We start from the raw sequence: 15,978 nt of genomic DNA on the forward strand, positions 1-15,978 counted from the left end.
GTCCCCTGCCACAGGGCCTCCTGTAGTGACCCGAGGAGAACTGCCATGTGTCCTGCCACAGGACTGGCCAGCCTGCTCACCATGGGGATGTCCATGTCTGAGGAGTTTGTAGGCCCGTCCTGGTCAGGCCTCAGCTGTTGCATTTCCAGAGAGCTGGGGCCCACACACCTCCCAACCAGCGCTTCTCCCTCAGTCCTGCCCCCATCCCCACCCACTGGAAGCTTCGGGGGGCTTCCGCTTACCTGGTTGGCTTTCTCCAGGTTCGTCATGATCAGGCCGACCTCGTCTGCCCTAGATACAAAGGAAAGGGGCCCTGAGACTGGCTGCCAGCCTCCACTGTACCTCAGTGTGGGCCATGGAGGTTGTGCTCCACATTCCCCACCAGAGACAAAAACAGGCAGAGTGGAAAAGAATCCTGACTGCTGGGAACCAGGGACTGTGCCTCAAAATTCCTCTTGAAGGCAGCCCAGCCCCCACCATCAGGGCCCCCATCTCTGGGGAGCCACCACCAGTGCTGCCCCCCACTGTACCTCTACTGAGCGCCCTTCCCCCTAAGAGTCAGCTCCCCACACAGTGGTATCACTTCTTCCACACTGAGGGCCCAGGACAGGTCTGCCTAGCTGGGTGGGACTCTGGGATCTGGGGACACTGCTGGTCACACCTGTGTGCACACATGCTCTAGGCTTTCCCTGCACCAGCTGTCCCGACTGCTCAAGGTGCACTGGGCTGCCTGCCTGGGCCACACTTGCCTTCAATGCCTCTGTTTCCCTTCCCTTGGAGACAGCAATCACAAGCTCAGTACAACGCTTGCACACAGCAAGTGCTCAACAGTAACTATGAATGGGCGCCTCGTGGCTGTTACTGTCCGTGTCGGGGCAGGAGTTCATGGTTCCCCCAGGGTCTCAGAGGCACAGCACTATATAAGCAGTAGGCACTGGATGCTTATGGAGTGAGCGATGTCTTAAACCTGAAGAAGGGCTTCCACTCTGAGTCACTGCAATGCTGTCACTTGGCCTCCATGGGTCAGGGGTTAAGGGTCAGGGGTGAGGATGCCCAGTGGCCTCATTCAGGTGGGTCCAAGGGTGTTGTGCCTGTGGTGTGTGAGTGGGATGGGAAGACGGATTGGGTGCATGCCTGGGAATGAGGGAGAGAGCTGCTCAGAGAGTGGAGAGTCAGAAAGAGGTTGCCTGTGTGTGTGCGCGTGCGTGCGTGCGTGCGTGTGTGTGTGTGCATGTGTGTGGTGTGTACAGAGGGAGAAGGCATCCCCAGCTCACTTACTTGGCTGCAGCCTCCTCATCGTATTTCCTCCTCAGCTCCAGCAGCTCCGTCTGTGTGGCCTTTAGCGCTGGGAGGGGTGAAGACCCGGTGAGGAGCAGCCCTGGCCAGCCCCCCCCCATACACGCTGGAAGGCAGTTTGGGTGGAAAGGGATTGAAGAGCTGGCGGCGGGGGGGACCCTCCTCAGGGGCAGATGAGGGCCTTTTAGAGCAGTGGGTTCCCAAACCGTGGATCATGACCTTTCACAGGGTCACGTATCAGATAATTACATTAAGATACATTACAGTAGCACAGTTACAGCTATGAGGTACAATGAGAATAAAGTTATGGTTGGGGTCACCACAGCATGAGGAACTGTATTAAAGGGCCCGCAGCATTAGGAAGGCTGAGGACCACTGTGTTATAGCCTGAGAGGGGCCACTCGACCCACCCTGAGGACAGCCTTGCCAGAAAAGCCAAGGAGCTTCAGTTTCTGACTGACACCGAGAGATTTCTAGAAAAATTCAGTGGTTTTGTTTGTTTGTTTGTTTTTTTCTTTTTTCCCTTTGTTTTGGTGTTTAGGGACAGTATTTCACAGTATGTCTAAGGCTGGTCTGGAACTCACTATGTAGCTCAGGCTAGCCTTAATCCTCCTGCCTCAGCTGCCTGTCAGTTACATGGAGAAATATAAAGGGTAGGTTACTTACTGGGCCACCAGATCCTGCCTCGTGGCCCAGGGCAGTAGCCATCTTCCTGGTAACCTGGTTCCACCAGGTGCCCCCCACACCATCTCTGCCTCTGCCTCCAGGGCTCAGTGCTGTCAAAGAATCACCCCATTTGGTTCCATACAAGCTTGCAGCTTTGGGCTAGCCCCTGCTGAATGAGTTGTTCTCTACACCCTACTTCTGGCTTCCTTTCCATCTTGGGGGGGCTCACCCAACCCATCTCCCCAAGTTCATGGCTTGACCCCCACACTGTTTCCAGCCACGTAGTTTGAGGGCTGCCACCTGAGCCGGGGGTCATACCTGAATGTAACACCTTGATTTTCTCCTCTGCCTCCCCCAGCCTGGCTGCCAAGGTGACGTGGACTTCTTGGAGGCCCCTGCAGAGACAGGACTGCTCATGCTGGTTGCAGGAACCGACCTGGTCCCACCCTGAGCTACGCCCTCCCCACTGCCTGCACTTTATGAGGAATCCAGACTTGATATATCTGCATATATACTCCTCAGTGTGTCGTCTGCTGGGGAATATTCCTTTATACTGTATGAATGTATATCACTATGATTGGTTTAATAAACAAGCTGACTGGTCAATAGCTGAACAGAATAAAGTTAGGTGGGAAAGCCAAACTGGGAATGATGGGATGAGGAAGGGCGAAGTCAGGAGTCGCCAGCCAGATGCAGAGGGAGCAGGAGATAAACGTGTCATGCTGATAAAGGTCCTGCCATGTGGCAGAGCATAAATAAGGAATACGGTTAACTTAAAACGTAAGAGCTAGTTAGTAACAAGCCTGAGCTATTGATTGAGCATTTACAATTAGTATGAGCCTCTGTGTGGTAATCTGGAAGCAGCTCCTGGGACATGCTTATCTATAAAGCAGAGCTCTTGATGGGTTCCAACACAATGGGTGTCGCGGGGCCTGCAATGTCAGTCTGCGGCCTTCCTGGTTTTATTCCTGTTCCACGGGGTCATTCTGCTGCCTGTGGCAGGAGCTTGGATGTTCAGCCAGCCCACTGAGGCCTCTCTCAGGTGGAGCAGCAGCGAGTCAGCTGGCAGTGAGTTGGGGAAGGGTGATACACACAGAGCTGGGGCTGACCCTCCTAACTGGGAATGAGCCTTCCCCGCTCAGCCACTGCTGCTCCAGGTGTCTACCTCAGATCCTTCAAACAGGATGCTCCCTGGGCCTGTCACACCCTTCCTATCTACCCCTGCAGAAGTCTCACTGACTGACCCCCTCCCCCACCATGCCCTCCTGGGGTCCTGGAAAGACCATCCCATTTTATGTCCTCCCTCTTGCTGGATTTTTCTTTACTGTTTTATTGACATGGCTTGTCTTTATTTCTTCCTCTTGACCAGCTCAGAAGTATATATATCCACCCCTCTGGGTTAGACTAATGAATGTATCCAGACCAGCCCATTCCTCAGACAGGGTAACTGAGGCCCAAGAGTGATGAGGTAAGAGTCCTAGGGTCGGCTTCAGGGTCCTCACCCTTCCCCATCTCCCATCTGCCCTTGGGCTTCCTGGTGGCCCTCCCTCCCCATCCCTCTCTCCGTCCTTCCCTCCCTCCCTCCTCACTTCTGTCTCTCGGCCTCATCCTTCTGCAGCAAGGTGTCTGTCAGGAGGGTATGCTGGGGACCTGGCAGGTGGCTGCCGTTGGCTGGCGTGTGCCCAGTAGGACACGTCCCCTCGTTCTGCTCTGTGGAAGACAGGGAGGACCACACTCATCACTGAGATGCAGTCACAGAAGTTTCCCACAGGCCACACGGACCCCTGGGATCAGCCCCTCTGGCTTCTGGGCTGGCATGCTCACAAAGCGTGTTGACTGGCTTTTACGTCAGTGTGACACCGGCTACAGTCATCTGAGAAGAATAGGGAGCCTCAATTGAGAAAATACTTCCATAACATAGGGTTGTAGACAGGCCAGTAGGGCATTTTCTTAATTAGTGATCAATGAGGGAGGGACCAATCCATGGTGGGTGGGGTCATCCCTGGGCTGGTGGTCCTGGGTTCTATAAGAAAGCTAACTGAGCAAGCCATGGGAAGCAAGCCAGTAAGCAGCACCCTCCATGACCTCTGCATCAGCTCCTGCCTCCAGGTTCCTGCCCTGCTTTAGTTCCTGTCCTGACTTCCCTCAGTGACGAACTGTGTAAGCCAGATAAACCCTTTCCTTCCCAAACTACTTATGGTTATGGGATTTCATCACAGTAATAGTGACCCTGGCTAAGACACAAAGACAAATTCCCAAAGTTCCAGCCTCAGACAGCACACTCAGGGGCCCCTTCTGACCAAAAGGAGCCATCTCCCTTATCACTGGCAGAAGGGACAAACAGCATCTGTGGTGCCTGTTAGTGCACCAACACACAAGCTGGCCTTCAGCTCCCTCTGCACAAGTACCTGTTACACACTTCATAGTCAGTACCCAGCCCTCTCATCTCCTCCTCCTCTCTACCCTGCACTCCCCTCCCCCAGCTATGCTTTCTCTTGCCTGCACTCTTGCTCCCTCCCTCCCTCCCTCCCTCCCTCCCTCCCTCCCTCTCTCCCTCCCTCCTTCCCTCTCTTCCTCCCTAGCTGTCCTGCTCTCCCAGATGCCTCTGGCTGTTCTCTCTCATATCTACAATACAAAACCTTCCACTTAACCATGCCATGGAGTGATCATGTTGTCAGTTTATACAAGTTTTGTTGTTGTTGTTGTTGTTGTTTGTTTGTTTTGAGACAGGGTCTGCATAGTTCAGGCTGGCCCTTGGTCTCGGCTTTCTGAGGGCTGGAATGTTCGGGCATGGGGTCAGCACTGCTCTGACTGGATGCCATGTGTACAAGGTGATAGGGCCCGAGAGCACAGATTCTGAGCCCTGCGGCCATAACCCATTGTCACCGGAGGCAGTGAAGCCCAGCTCCCATCCCACGACCCAAGCTTAGCTGAAACTCCGACATCCAGGTTTGTCCCACCATGATCCCATGGTGGCATCGTGGGTACCTCTGATGCTGGGTGGCTCTGGGCACCTCTTCCACAAGATGTGCAGGTCTTGTAGGCGCTGCCCGCTGGGGTCAAAGCTGGGGCGCTGCAGTCTGTCGTCCAGAGTCTGCGCCACCTCAAACGAAGGAACAGCGTCTACAAGGAGAGAGAGAGAGAAGGGGGAAGGTAGGGGTCAGGAGATCAAGGTGGCCTTCCATAGAAAACCGGGGGAAAGTATGTAAGAACCACTTAGAGTCACTCTGACGGCTATGGAGTATAGGGATAACTTCTTTCCTTTTCATTTAAAGATTCAAAACATTTTAAAATTGTGTGTGTGTGTGTGTGTGTGTGTGTGTAGGGGGCTTGTGCACATGAGTGTGAGTGGCCTGAGGTGTCAGATGCCCTGGAGTTGGAGTTACAGGTGGTTGTGAGCCACCTTACAAGGGTGCTGGAAAACAAACTTGGGTCCCTGCAAGTGCTGGTTTGAATGAGAATGGCCCTCATAGGCTTTATGTTTAAATGCTTGGCTCCCAGTTATGGGAAGTATTTGGGAAGGATTAGGAGGTGCGGCCACGCTGAGGTTTGTCAGTGGGTGTGGCTTTGAGGTTTCAAAAGCCTATGCCAGGCCCAACCTTTTAATTTATTTATTATTTATTTTTGTTTTGTTTTGAGATGGGGCATCTCTATGTATCCCTGGTTGTCCTGGAACTTAACTCTGTAAACCGGGCTGGCTTCAAGCTCATAGAGATCCACCTGCCTCTGCCTCAGGAGTGCTGGGATTAAAGGTACATGACACCGTACCCAGCTGCAGGCCCTATCTTATTGTCTGCCTGCTGCCTGTGGATAGAATGTAACGTTCTTAGTTCCTTCTCTAGCACCATGCCTGCATGTTGTCATGCATTTCTAAGGTTGGGAGGCCCCTCCAAGTCTTCCAGGATACTTGTACGTTTTGGGAGCTTCCTCTTCCCTGCATGGTGTCTCAATGAGCATGTAACTAACTTCTGCTATTAGGGTTGGACTCACAACCCTCCCCACTTGTCGCCACACATACACAATGACTACATGAGACATGAAACGGCTGAGGGATCCAAGCTGAGCAAGGATGCTCCGACCTGGGGGGACCTGGATCCCACCTTTCTAGTCCCTTGCAGTCAAATGACCATCAGTTCTGTGGCTCTTCCACTGTCCCTGGAACCCTCACTGCCTATTTCCAGTAAAGCTCTCTCTCACCCCTGGGTGGACACACCATGGGCTGTGACATGCACCAATTAAGAGGAGGAAAACCCACTCCAGGACGTAAGCCTTGCCATCACACCCAATGCACTCGAGAGGTCAAGGGGAGAGACACCTTGCAGGGGACAGATCCCAGCACAGGAATGGCAACCACAGTTCTCAGTGCACCCCTGTGGCTGGCTTGGATCCAACCCATTGTCATATGAAAACAACAACAACAACAACCGAGGCTCGGGGAGTCAGGTGATGTGACATTGGGGTCAGGGTCTCTGGTGGGAGCTTACGAATGTGGCTGGACCCAGCGTGTGCAATTACGGCCTCAGCAGGTACATGCAAGGCTCATGGATGTGTCCTGGACCTCGGTACTCATCTCGAGCCCCTTTCCCATTGATCCACAAACTCCATTCTCAGGATTGCTTTTTTTTTTTTAAATATTTTTATGGTTTATTTAACTTTATTTTATGTGCATTGGTGTGAAGGTGTCAGATCCCCTGGAACTGGATCTTCTGACAGTTATGAGCTGCCATGTGGGTGCTGGGAATTGAACCCGGGTCCTCTGGAAGAGCAGTCAGTGCTCTTAACCAGCCCCCATTCTCAGGATTGTTGTGCAGCTTTGACAAGCAGCTATCCCCTTCTGTGCCTCACCATAGGTGGCAGCACCCAGAAGGCTCAACACAGCCCCCAAGACCTCATGAGACACAGAAACCCCAACCACTCCTTCTTCATGATGCCCCAGCCCTCACCTCAGAGGCTATGCACAGGAGTGCCAGCAAGAACATGCTCCTCCCTTCCAACAGCTCATATGCCACCTTTTCCAGGAAGACCTCCACATTGAGTCCATCCTGACCCTGTGTCCCCTTCAAAGGTCCCACCACAGTCTCACTCCTCTCTAAGTCCGCGTCTGCTATCCCTTGGTCCACACCGGAGTCACAACTATTTGCTTCTCCCTTCTCCCTGATCCTGGCTGAAGCCTGGCAGTCTAGACAAGCACCATGCGCGCCTGGGGACGCCTTCCGGTCTGGCCGGAACAAGGTGGCTCCTTGTTTTAGTCTTTGTCTCCTGTTTGTTGGGGTGGCGGAAGGCTGGACGACGCGCATGCACTGAGGTGAGCAGGTGTGAGGGACTTGGCAGTGGCTCTCCTCTGTCAGCACCCCCCCCTCCAACGCCTGTCATTAGGCCGGGCCTGCTCAGCGGGGTGTGCCATTATGCCTCCCCGGGCTGGTGTAATTATACATTGACATAATTAACCCAGCAAGCGCATTAGGCAGGCCGGCTAAAAATTCATCTCTAATTATTTGTTGTGTGCATGCTAACGAGCCCATCTGCACTGCCTTTGTACAACACGAACAAATTAATTTACAAGTCTAGATTTTTTAATAAGTTCAAGGAATTGCTTTCTATTGTGGCCTGGTTTTTGAGGAAGGAAGAAAAAAGGCGCTGGGCGTTTGCAGGGGTCAGGGAAGTTAGATAAACATGGAGAGCAGAGGCAAAAGAGGCCACGCGACGACAGGAAAGTTTCAGATGGGGGGCCCAGAGGCCCAGAAGGCAGGCCAAAGGAGCACGCCAGGGCAGGAAAGGTGTCTGTCACCTGCTGTTTACAGAGACCAGGGGCAGCCCTTGGCCCTCCCTGAGTTCCTGGCTGATGTGTGTATCCCACCCTGGGAGTCTGGCCTCCACACAGGAGAGGTGGAAGGGATATGGGCTGGGAATTTCTTACTTCCCAGGAGGCGTTGAAGGGGAGATTCAAAAGAAGACAGAGAGCTGGCGACCTGGTGATGAGGCTTGTCAGCTCAACCCCTCTGGAGGCCACCGCAAGAGGATTGCAAGTTCAAGGTCCGCCAGGGTGACTTAGTGAAAGGAAGCCTGGGGATGTGGCTTGGCTGGTTTAATGCTGGCCTCGTGTGCATGGAGCCCAGGGTTTCAACACTGACTCCTCATAAATCAGGACTGATGGCACACACCTCTAATCCCAGCATGCTAGAGATGGAGGCAGGAGGATGAGGCCAGCCTGGGCTGCATAACACCCTGTTCAAAGCCAGCCTGGGTTACGTAAGTCCCTGGCTCAGCAGTGGAGCTCTCGCCTAGTGGGCGCAAGGCTCTGGGTTTGACCCTCTGCACAACCTACTCAAATGGATAAGAGACAGGGAGGGAGAGATGGTGTGACTCAGGCTGGGAACGGCCCTGGCCCCACGGGCCATGTGGCTCTGTGCTGACCGCTGACGGAAGTCTGGAGAGCAGGAGTGTGGCTCCTCACGGGAGAAAGGCAAGGCAGGCGCTGGCTGCTCACGGGAGCTCAGGTGTCCTGGGGCCAGCCAGCCTACAGCGACGGTCTGTGGAGTCTGGAGGCAGAGAGTGACCCCACAAGCTGTCATGGGTTCCTGGGAGAAATGGATCCAAGTTTCCTTGCTCTGAGATAACTCCACTCTGGGAACTCCTGAGACCACACAGAAGGCTCCCCTGGAGACAGGCTGGCTTGCTTCATTTGTCACTTAATCCCAACCCAGTGCTGTAACGGAGTCCTCTCAGCCACGTTGGGAGGTAAGCAATCTATCTCCGTTGTACAGATGGAGAAACTGAGGCATGAGGTACTACCCCTGAGTAAGGCAATGGGGGAAGGGATCCCCCCACAGTGGACCAGGGGAGGCTGAGATCCCCAGTCTTCCAGCTGATGTGGGTATGGAGGAACCCTAGAGCTCCCCAGGGAGCCTGCCACCCTCTTGCTTGGTCACTTCCAGGGCCTGTCATGAGGGGAGCCACGCACTCAAGGCAAAATCTTAGCTATGACATTGCCATGGAAAGTGGCTTAGGGTCCCTTGGGCCTCAGTTTCCCTGTAGGCAGTTGAAGACAGGAAGGGGACATACTACCTGAGGTCAGCAAAGGACAGCTCATGGAGCCCCAGACAGTGCAGACCTCTGGCCCAGGCACTGCACTGTCATGGTTCCCGTTAGTGAGATTATTATTGTATGTCCCTTCTGCAACAGAGCACCTGAGAGGAGGGGGGGAACAGTGCCCGGCTCCCCCACTGAGTCCCCTCAAGGCCACAAGAGCCAAATTGTTCCCAGCAGTGACTGAGAACATTCAAGGCGGTCACACCTACTCGCTCTGCAAGGGACCAGGTGCACGGCCAAGCTCTCAGGTGGACGCTGTGCAGGAGGCGGTGCTTCTGCCCTGACCCTGAACTTGCGACCTCTAGAACCCTGAGCATATTCATATTCCAGTCCTCCCTGGGGATCAGGTAACTCAGAGCTGAAAGTCGGGCACAGGTATGTGGGGGTGTACACCCAGAGCTGGTCAGTACAGGGATTGTACCGAGCACTGTGGTAACTCAGGGCACAACACAGGCCAACACTCCTGTGGCTGAGTCCAAGGGCAGTGGAAAGACTCACACACACTATGTGCAATGTGGCTGAAGGGGGAACAAGATGTGAGGCCACTCACACTGGTCCCAGTAGCTGTGGGTGGTGACAGCGCAGGAGGGGAGACAGCCAGGTTTCCGGGGGGGGGGGGGGCAGGGTAGGGGTGGGCTCACTGCTAGCTGTGTGTGGTCACAGACTGAACAACGGGAGAAAAGCCCTTGACCTGGGACTGGTCCCTGGCTTCCATGTTGTCTCCCTCATCCCTGGGGTCCTGCGCTGGCCGGTCACATGACGCATAGTCAATACATGTGGGTCGTCTGAGAAGTGTGATGGAGGAGGAAGCTGGAAGTGGTCGCCTGGGGACCTGCATGGAGCTCTGACAGAGGCACCCTCACCACTTACCAACTGCCCATCGTACTGTCCAAGCTGGGGAAGGCAGAGGGGGTCGTCCCTACACCTGCAGGGTGCAGTCCTGGGAGGCAGGCCTTGACTTCTGGCCTGCAGAGCTGTGGGGCACAAGCCTGTTGCAGCAGTAGCCACAAGTTTATGGCTATTGATCCCGCACTAAATGCCAGGCATGGTTCTCCCTCCTGCCATACCCTGCCAGGGCCTGCTGGGTACTATGGGAGCATCGAAGGAGAGGAGAGACCTGGCCTCTGCAGTCGCCACTCAGACGGGACAGAGGACCAAGAGAAAGATGAGGCCTATGTCATCGAGAATGGACTCGTGGGGTGGGCTGGGCAGGTGAGACCTGCTGGGGGAGACACTGAGGAGAGGCAACATGGTGATGATCTAGTCAACAGGATATATCTGGAGAAACAGTCCAGGTCAGGCTGCAGAAGGGGTGCTCTCCGCTCCCCTATCCTCTAGAGTCACCATCCCAGTAACAAGACCTCAGTGGTTCCTCACGACTACAGTTCACAGTCACAGATGAGGCCGTGGGCCTCAGAGAGGCCACTAGCACCACGACAGTCCCCTCCACTTCCTTCTGCCTGGTTTAGTTCCCTGGGACACCAGGCTAAGGGCATTGCCTCCCCCAGTGGCTCCTGCAGCTAGGGCCCGTGTGCAGAGGGTGGGGCTGCAGTCCTGGGGACACAGGAGATTTTTGATCCAACCTAGATGTCTCAAAAGCAAAAGCTGGGAACCCCCAAATCCAAAGTATATGAACAAGCAAGGTCGTGGATAAGTTAAACTGACTGGACTTTTAAAGAGGGCGAGGGTGGCCCAGATGTGGACAGGGACAGCTGAGAGTGAGAGCTGGGTGGCTAATAAACGGGGCGGAGAGCATTCTTGTTGTGTGAGGAAGCCTGTCCTATGTCTCCTGGTGCTCATGGTGAGAGGCAGGGGCTGGAGACACAGGGAAATATGTCTGGTCCTTCCCTCCTTTTGCATCCGCCCCAAAGTGGCACGCAGAGGAATTTTGGGGATGCTGAAGCCAGAAGGCTGGCCACAAGGCTGCTTAGAAACATATATGCAGAAGTATGCGTGCGCCCCTCCAAGCTCGAGCCCAGGCAGTAGCCTGCTCCCATCTGGGCTCGGGCGGTGCCTGCGTGGGTGGCACAGAGTCCTAACTTTTCCTCAGCAGATGGGTTACAGCTCCCTCTCTCTACAACAGCCATGGGCCTACCCTACCTGCTCCTTTCTCCCCACAGTGGCCTGAGCTGACCGGCTCAGAGGCCTCTGGACACGGGGGAGGGGAGGGCCTTGAGGGTCCCCCTCCCTGGCACTGTTAGCTGAGCAGCTACGACAAGCCAGGCACCTGAAATGCCATCCCGTTCAATACTTCTAAGGTCGCGGGGGATGAGCTCATTTGTCCAGAGGAAAACAGCAGCCCAGAAAGGGAGAGAGTTTCTCAAAGTCACCCTGGTCACAAAACATGTCACAGTGCAAACACGGCTCCGTGTGTGACGTGTACAGACATCCCAGGAGGGCAGGAAGGGGTCCATCTCATTCAACACCGTGCTTCTGTGGCAAACAGCAGGCGCTCAATACTTGCCAAAGCAGTGGCGCAGGAGCCACAGCCCCATAAAAGGGGTACCACTGTCTACACTTTATGTGTCGGGGAAACAGGCTGGGGAGGAGCCAGGCATGGAGGGAGACACAGAATGGCAGAGGGGCCTGGCCCATCACTGTAGAGCGGAGCCCCCTTCTTCCTCTGCTGTCCCCCCTCCCCCACATTTGTAGCTCTTTGCTACCTTCAGCACTGGGGGATCACACAGGAGATGCTGGGGCTCTGCTAGTGAGAGCAGCTGGTTTTCCAGCAAGAGTCTCTCTAGCCTCCTGGTCCAGCCCCCCAAAGGACTGGCAGTATAGCCCCTTCCACAGTGTCCCCTCTTTCCCCGAATCTCCCAAAGTCCTTCGGTTTACGAATGAATTCAGCAGCGAGGGTGGACACCAGAAACTGCCAGTCTTAGATTCCAGTTCTTCTCTGCTGTGTGACCTCCAGTAGGAGACCTGACCTCTCTGAGCCTACCTTGAAGGGGGTGTATGAGTGTGTGTGTGTGTGCTTTTGAGGGGTTAGCATAATGCCTGTCATGCAGGCAGCACCATGAAACAGCACCCCAGAAATGTCCTGGCAAGATGGCACCTCTGTCTTCCATTCGAGTGCAAATGAAGTGTTTCTCTGTGTTCTTATGACTCCCTGCAGACACAAGCATGGGGGATGGGAAGGGAGGGTGGGAAGGAGGGAGGGAAGGAGGGAGAGGGGGTGACGGCAGGAGCAACAGTGGACACCACTATTCCCGATTATACTAAAACCTCCTAACCACGGCCATCACTAGATGGCGCTAGAATTAGCCATTTGGGACAAATCTCAAAACTAGCTATTTTACTTCCTGCTTCCATCAAAAATATATTTCGTACATTTTAGAAGATCACAAAAATACTCAAAAACCCCTTCCAACCTTCAGGCGAAAAAGTGCTTGAAAATAGGACACAGAAAGAAAGATTTGGTAAGATTCTCTACTTTCTAGAAATCGTGGTTTGCACATCTGCTAGGTACCGTATATAAGAGAGGTTATGAACAAAGTTAAAAAGCAAAAATCAGTTGAGGAGAGAAAGTGCCAAGCATGTCTACCAGTACCAACACTCCCATCCCTAATATGCAAAGAGCATCCGCACGACAACAACCCTAAAGTCCCAATACGCATGAAGGAACGACACAAACGGTCCATTTGCAAAATATGTCTGAGGACACAGAGTAAATACAGAGGAGCTGTGCAGACCAACAAGGAGAAGCAGCCTCGTCTGTTCCGACCACAGGGTTTATGATCAAGACGTGGACTTTCCTTCGTACATTCTGTTCTTCTCATCCAGAGAAACCCAGCACAACAACACTGAGCCCTCGGCGCATGGGCAGAGTGGGAAGGGGCTCGGGACACCCAAGAACAGCTACATAGGAGACAGAACCACAGCCAAGGCTGGGGAAGGGGACCCGGAGAGCCTCTGTAGAGGTTCACGTGGGGCGACACAGTGAGGTGACAAATGGTCCCTCGTTTGCCTTCCTTCCACTGGCTGTTGTCTGAGAGAGCTGCGTGTGTGTATGTCAAGCTACTTTCTTTCTTCTTTTTTTAGCCTTGGGAAGACACATTATAAACCCTGAAACCTGGCCAAGTAGCTCCCTGTTGCACAGACCAATAGCGTCAACCACACGGTGTCCCCAGGGTCATAGACAGGTGACAGCCCCGTGTGATCCACAGCAGACACTTGCAACCCTTGGACCCTGCTATCCACAAGCTATGGGATGTTCCTTAAAATCACCTCACACACGAAGCATCAAACCCTCATGCCAACCAACCAGAAGGTTCTGTGACCTCTTTTTTTTTTTAAAGACATAGAGACCAGAGAGGGTGAGGCTCCAGGCTAAGGCCATGTAGCTCAACACACTGAGGACAGACTCCTGATTATGTACACTGCAGCCAAAAAAACCTTCCTTCTCTCTTCCCCAAACGATCTCACCCCAAAGGACACTGCAGAGAAAGGCACACCAGCAGGGAAGTCTCAAGTCTTGCACCCGAGTTTTAGAAACCCAAAGAAAATACAAGAAGCCCTTTGGACCACTCACCTGTCTTGCAGTGGGCTCAGTCGTGTGTCCACGTATCCCCCTGGCCTCCCTTGCTCTCTCCTCCTGTTCCCCTTTTCTTTTCCCTGTGTTCTAGTCACTGGGTCCCCAGGTTCTCCTGCTGAGGCTGGGCCGGGTCCCCCCACGGCTTGGCTTGTGCACAGTGAAGACATGAGCTATCAACACGGCACGCTTGGAGCCAAGGAGTTTAAATCAAGTCTTCCCTCACAACAATGACATTAATTACGCTTTTAACACATTTTACTGGTTTTTTTTTTTCTCACTTCGTGCCACATCTGTGCGAACAATATCCAAAAGATTTACGGTTTTCTTCCGTAATTACAGATACACGGACTGCGCACTTATCAAAATAGTTGCTGAGCAATCAGCCCGCGTCTCGCTGCCTGCCAAGGGCTCGTGCTGGCAGCAGCCAGTCATTCAGACGGAAATGTTGAATCAGGACTTGGGTGGGGGTAACTGCGACAAATAATTTGCCTGTCAAGACATAGACCAATGGGGAGTCGGTGCATCCCGGCTGCGTAGGAGTGAGAAGAGTGTGCGAGTGTGAGTGAGTGTGTGTGCCTGCATGTTCAGAGTCCCCCCAAACCTCCAATCTGACATTTGCTTCTCGTGTCTGTGGATAACATTTAATGAGCACAAAAATACGTCTTCTCAATTCCCTGAAGAAATCATTAAAACATTGTGTTATTCTTAAATGTCTCGAAAATGAATTAGTGCCCCTAAAGGGGCTGTTTGTGTGGCGCATCTCCATCCGTTAAGGCGCCTCGTTTTCTAACTCGGTGACAACTGGGATATGGCACTCCCTCCGTCCCCCTTCTGCATGGGAGGCTACCTGGGAAGGCATGGGGTCAGTGCTGGGCTCCCCAGCCTCCCCATGACCTCTGAGTACCCAGGCTTTGAGGACAGGTGTAAGAGGCAATGAGGATTTTTTTGGAAGGTTCCACACCAGTCTCAGGGGCTCATGTGGCTCTTGGCTGAGCCCACAACTGAGTTAAAACAGCCTGGGGTTCTGAAAGATGAGGGTCCCATGGTGAATCCGAGAAGTGAAATATTGTTTCCTCTTACATGCATGCACACGTGTGCGTGTACACTTGCACGTCTGAGTGTGCATGCATGTGTGTGCCAGGTGGAGGTCAGAAGTTAGCCTCAGGGGTCCTGCTTTGTTTTTTGAGACAGGCCTCAGCGTCCTGGAGCCCCTCAAATAGGCTAGAGGCTGCCTGTCCCTGAACCCCCAGAATCAGCCTGGCTCTGGACTGCCAGCATTCACCACCACACCCAGGATGTCACGTGGTGCTAGAGATGAGACCCAGGCAAGCATCGTGCTAACTGAGCCACCTCCCCAACTCTTTCACTTTGTTGTTGAAACAGTCTCACTGTGTAGCCCAGGCTAGCCTCAGCCTTCTGAACGCTAGAGTCACAGATGTAAACTACCACGCCCAACTTGAAGCCTCATGTCTGACCTGAGTCAGGATACCCCAAGTGTCAGAATGGCTGGTGCCCCCCACAAGCTTAGCAAGGCAGTCTATTGGGGTGGTGACCTTGTGGCCCTGACATCTGCTGTGTGTGTGGCGGTGTGAGCCAACACATGGGAAAGCGACAAGGAATCGTGTACTTTAAGCCAAACATCCTCAAAAGGGTCACCATGCTAAGACCCACAGCCGGACCAAGGCCAGCACTGCAGGCAGAGTACTGCCAGGACCTCGGACGCGGAGACTTGCAGCAGCAGAAGGCTGCTGTGTTCATCTGAGGTGACGCTCGTCTCGCTGGGGGTTTGTTGTTTAAGGAAAGCCTCCAGTAGCACACAGTTCACCTACAGAGCACCCTTGCCTTGCCTCCCTCAAGTTCTAGAATCTTCTCCACCCAGAAGGAAAGCCCGTACCCCTCCCCTGGCCCCTGCAGTCTCACAGTGAATCTAGACGCCTGTTCTAGATGTTTCCTTAGAGCGAAAACACGCGCTGCCATAGCAGACACAGGCACAGTGGTCGGGTGGAGCACACTTCTGACAGACACGGGGACGGGGTTGGCCCTAACCACTGTGAGCAGGTCAGCAGATCCTTCCCTGCTTTGTCCATGTTGTCTGGAAGGGGAATTCCCCTCAGTACTGAGATTCTGAGGTTGGCTGTTGGAAAGGTGGCATTATTCCTCTATCGTCCCCTGCTGGCTGAGTCACCTGCGACCCTGGATGAGAAGACCCAGGCAGGCATCACGTCAAAGCTGCCCTCCAACTTGCAAGGCAGAAATCAGGAAGGAGCCATGAAGATACGTCATACCAGGCTGATTAAGTCTCTCTCTCTCTCTCTCCATCTCTCTGTCTCTCTCTCACACACACACATACCACCACCACCTTCACCTGCACCACCCCCACCCTCCACCCCCCC

General features: G+C 53.8%; 1 protein-coding gene across 3 annotated transcripts in view; it reads right to left on the reverse strand.

Moving 5' to 3' along the window:
• Positions 1 to 15,978, reverse strand: part of Cux2 (cut like homeobox 2) — a 172,965-nt gene that overhangs the window by 23,528 nt on the left and 133,459 nt on the right. For all 3 annotated transcript variants that reach the window (XM_050159006.1, XM_050159008.1, XM_050159007.1), the window contains exons 5-9: positions 4,951 to 5,085; positions 3,552 to 3,672; positions 2,281 to 2,357; positions 1,279 to 1,345; positions 243 to 291 (exon numbers count right to left, since the gene is read on the reverse strand). In XM_050159006.1, the coding sequence (XP_050014963.1) occupies positions 243 to 291; positions 1,279 to 1,345; positions 2,281 to 2,357; positions 3,552 to 3,672; positions 4,951 to 5,085 (449 nt within the window). The remainder of the gene's footprint in view (positions 1 to 242; positions 292 to 1,278; positions 1,346 to 2,280; positions 2,358 to 3,551; positions 3,673 to 4,950; positions 5,086 to 15,978) is intronic.

This window comes from Alexandromys fortis, unplaced genomic scaffold (assembly GCF_014885135.2).
Source record: "Alexandromys fortis isolate MF-2015 unplaced genomic scaffold, M_Fortis_MF-2015_v1.1 scaffold_90, whole genome shotgun sequence".
Taxonomy (NCBI): Eukaryota; Metazoa; Chordata; class Mammalia; order Rodentia; family Cricetidae; genus Alexandromys; species Alexandromys fortis.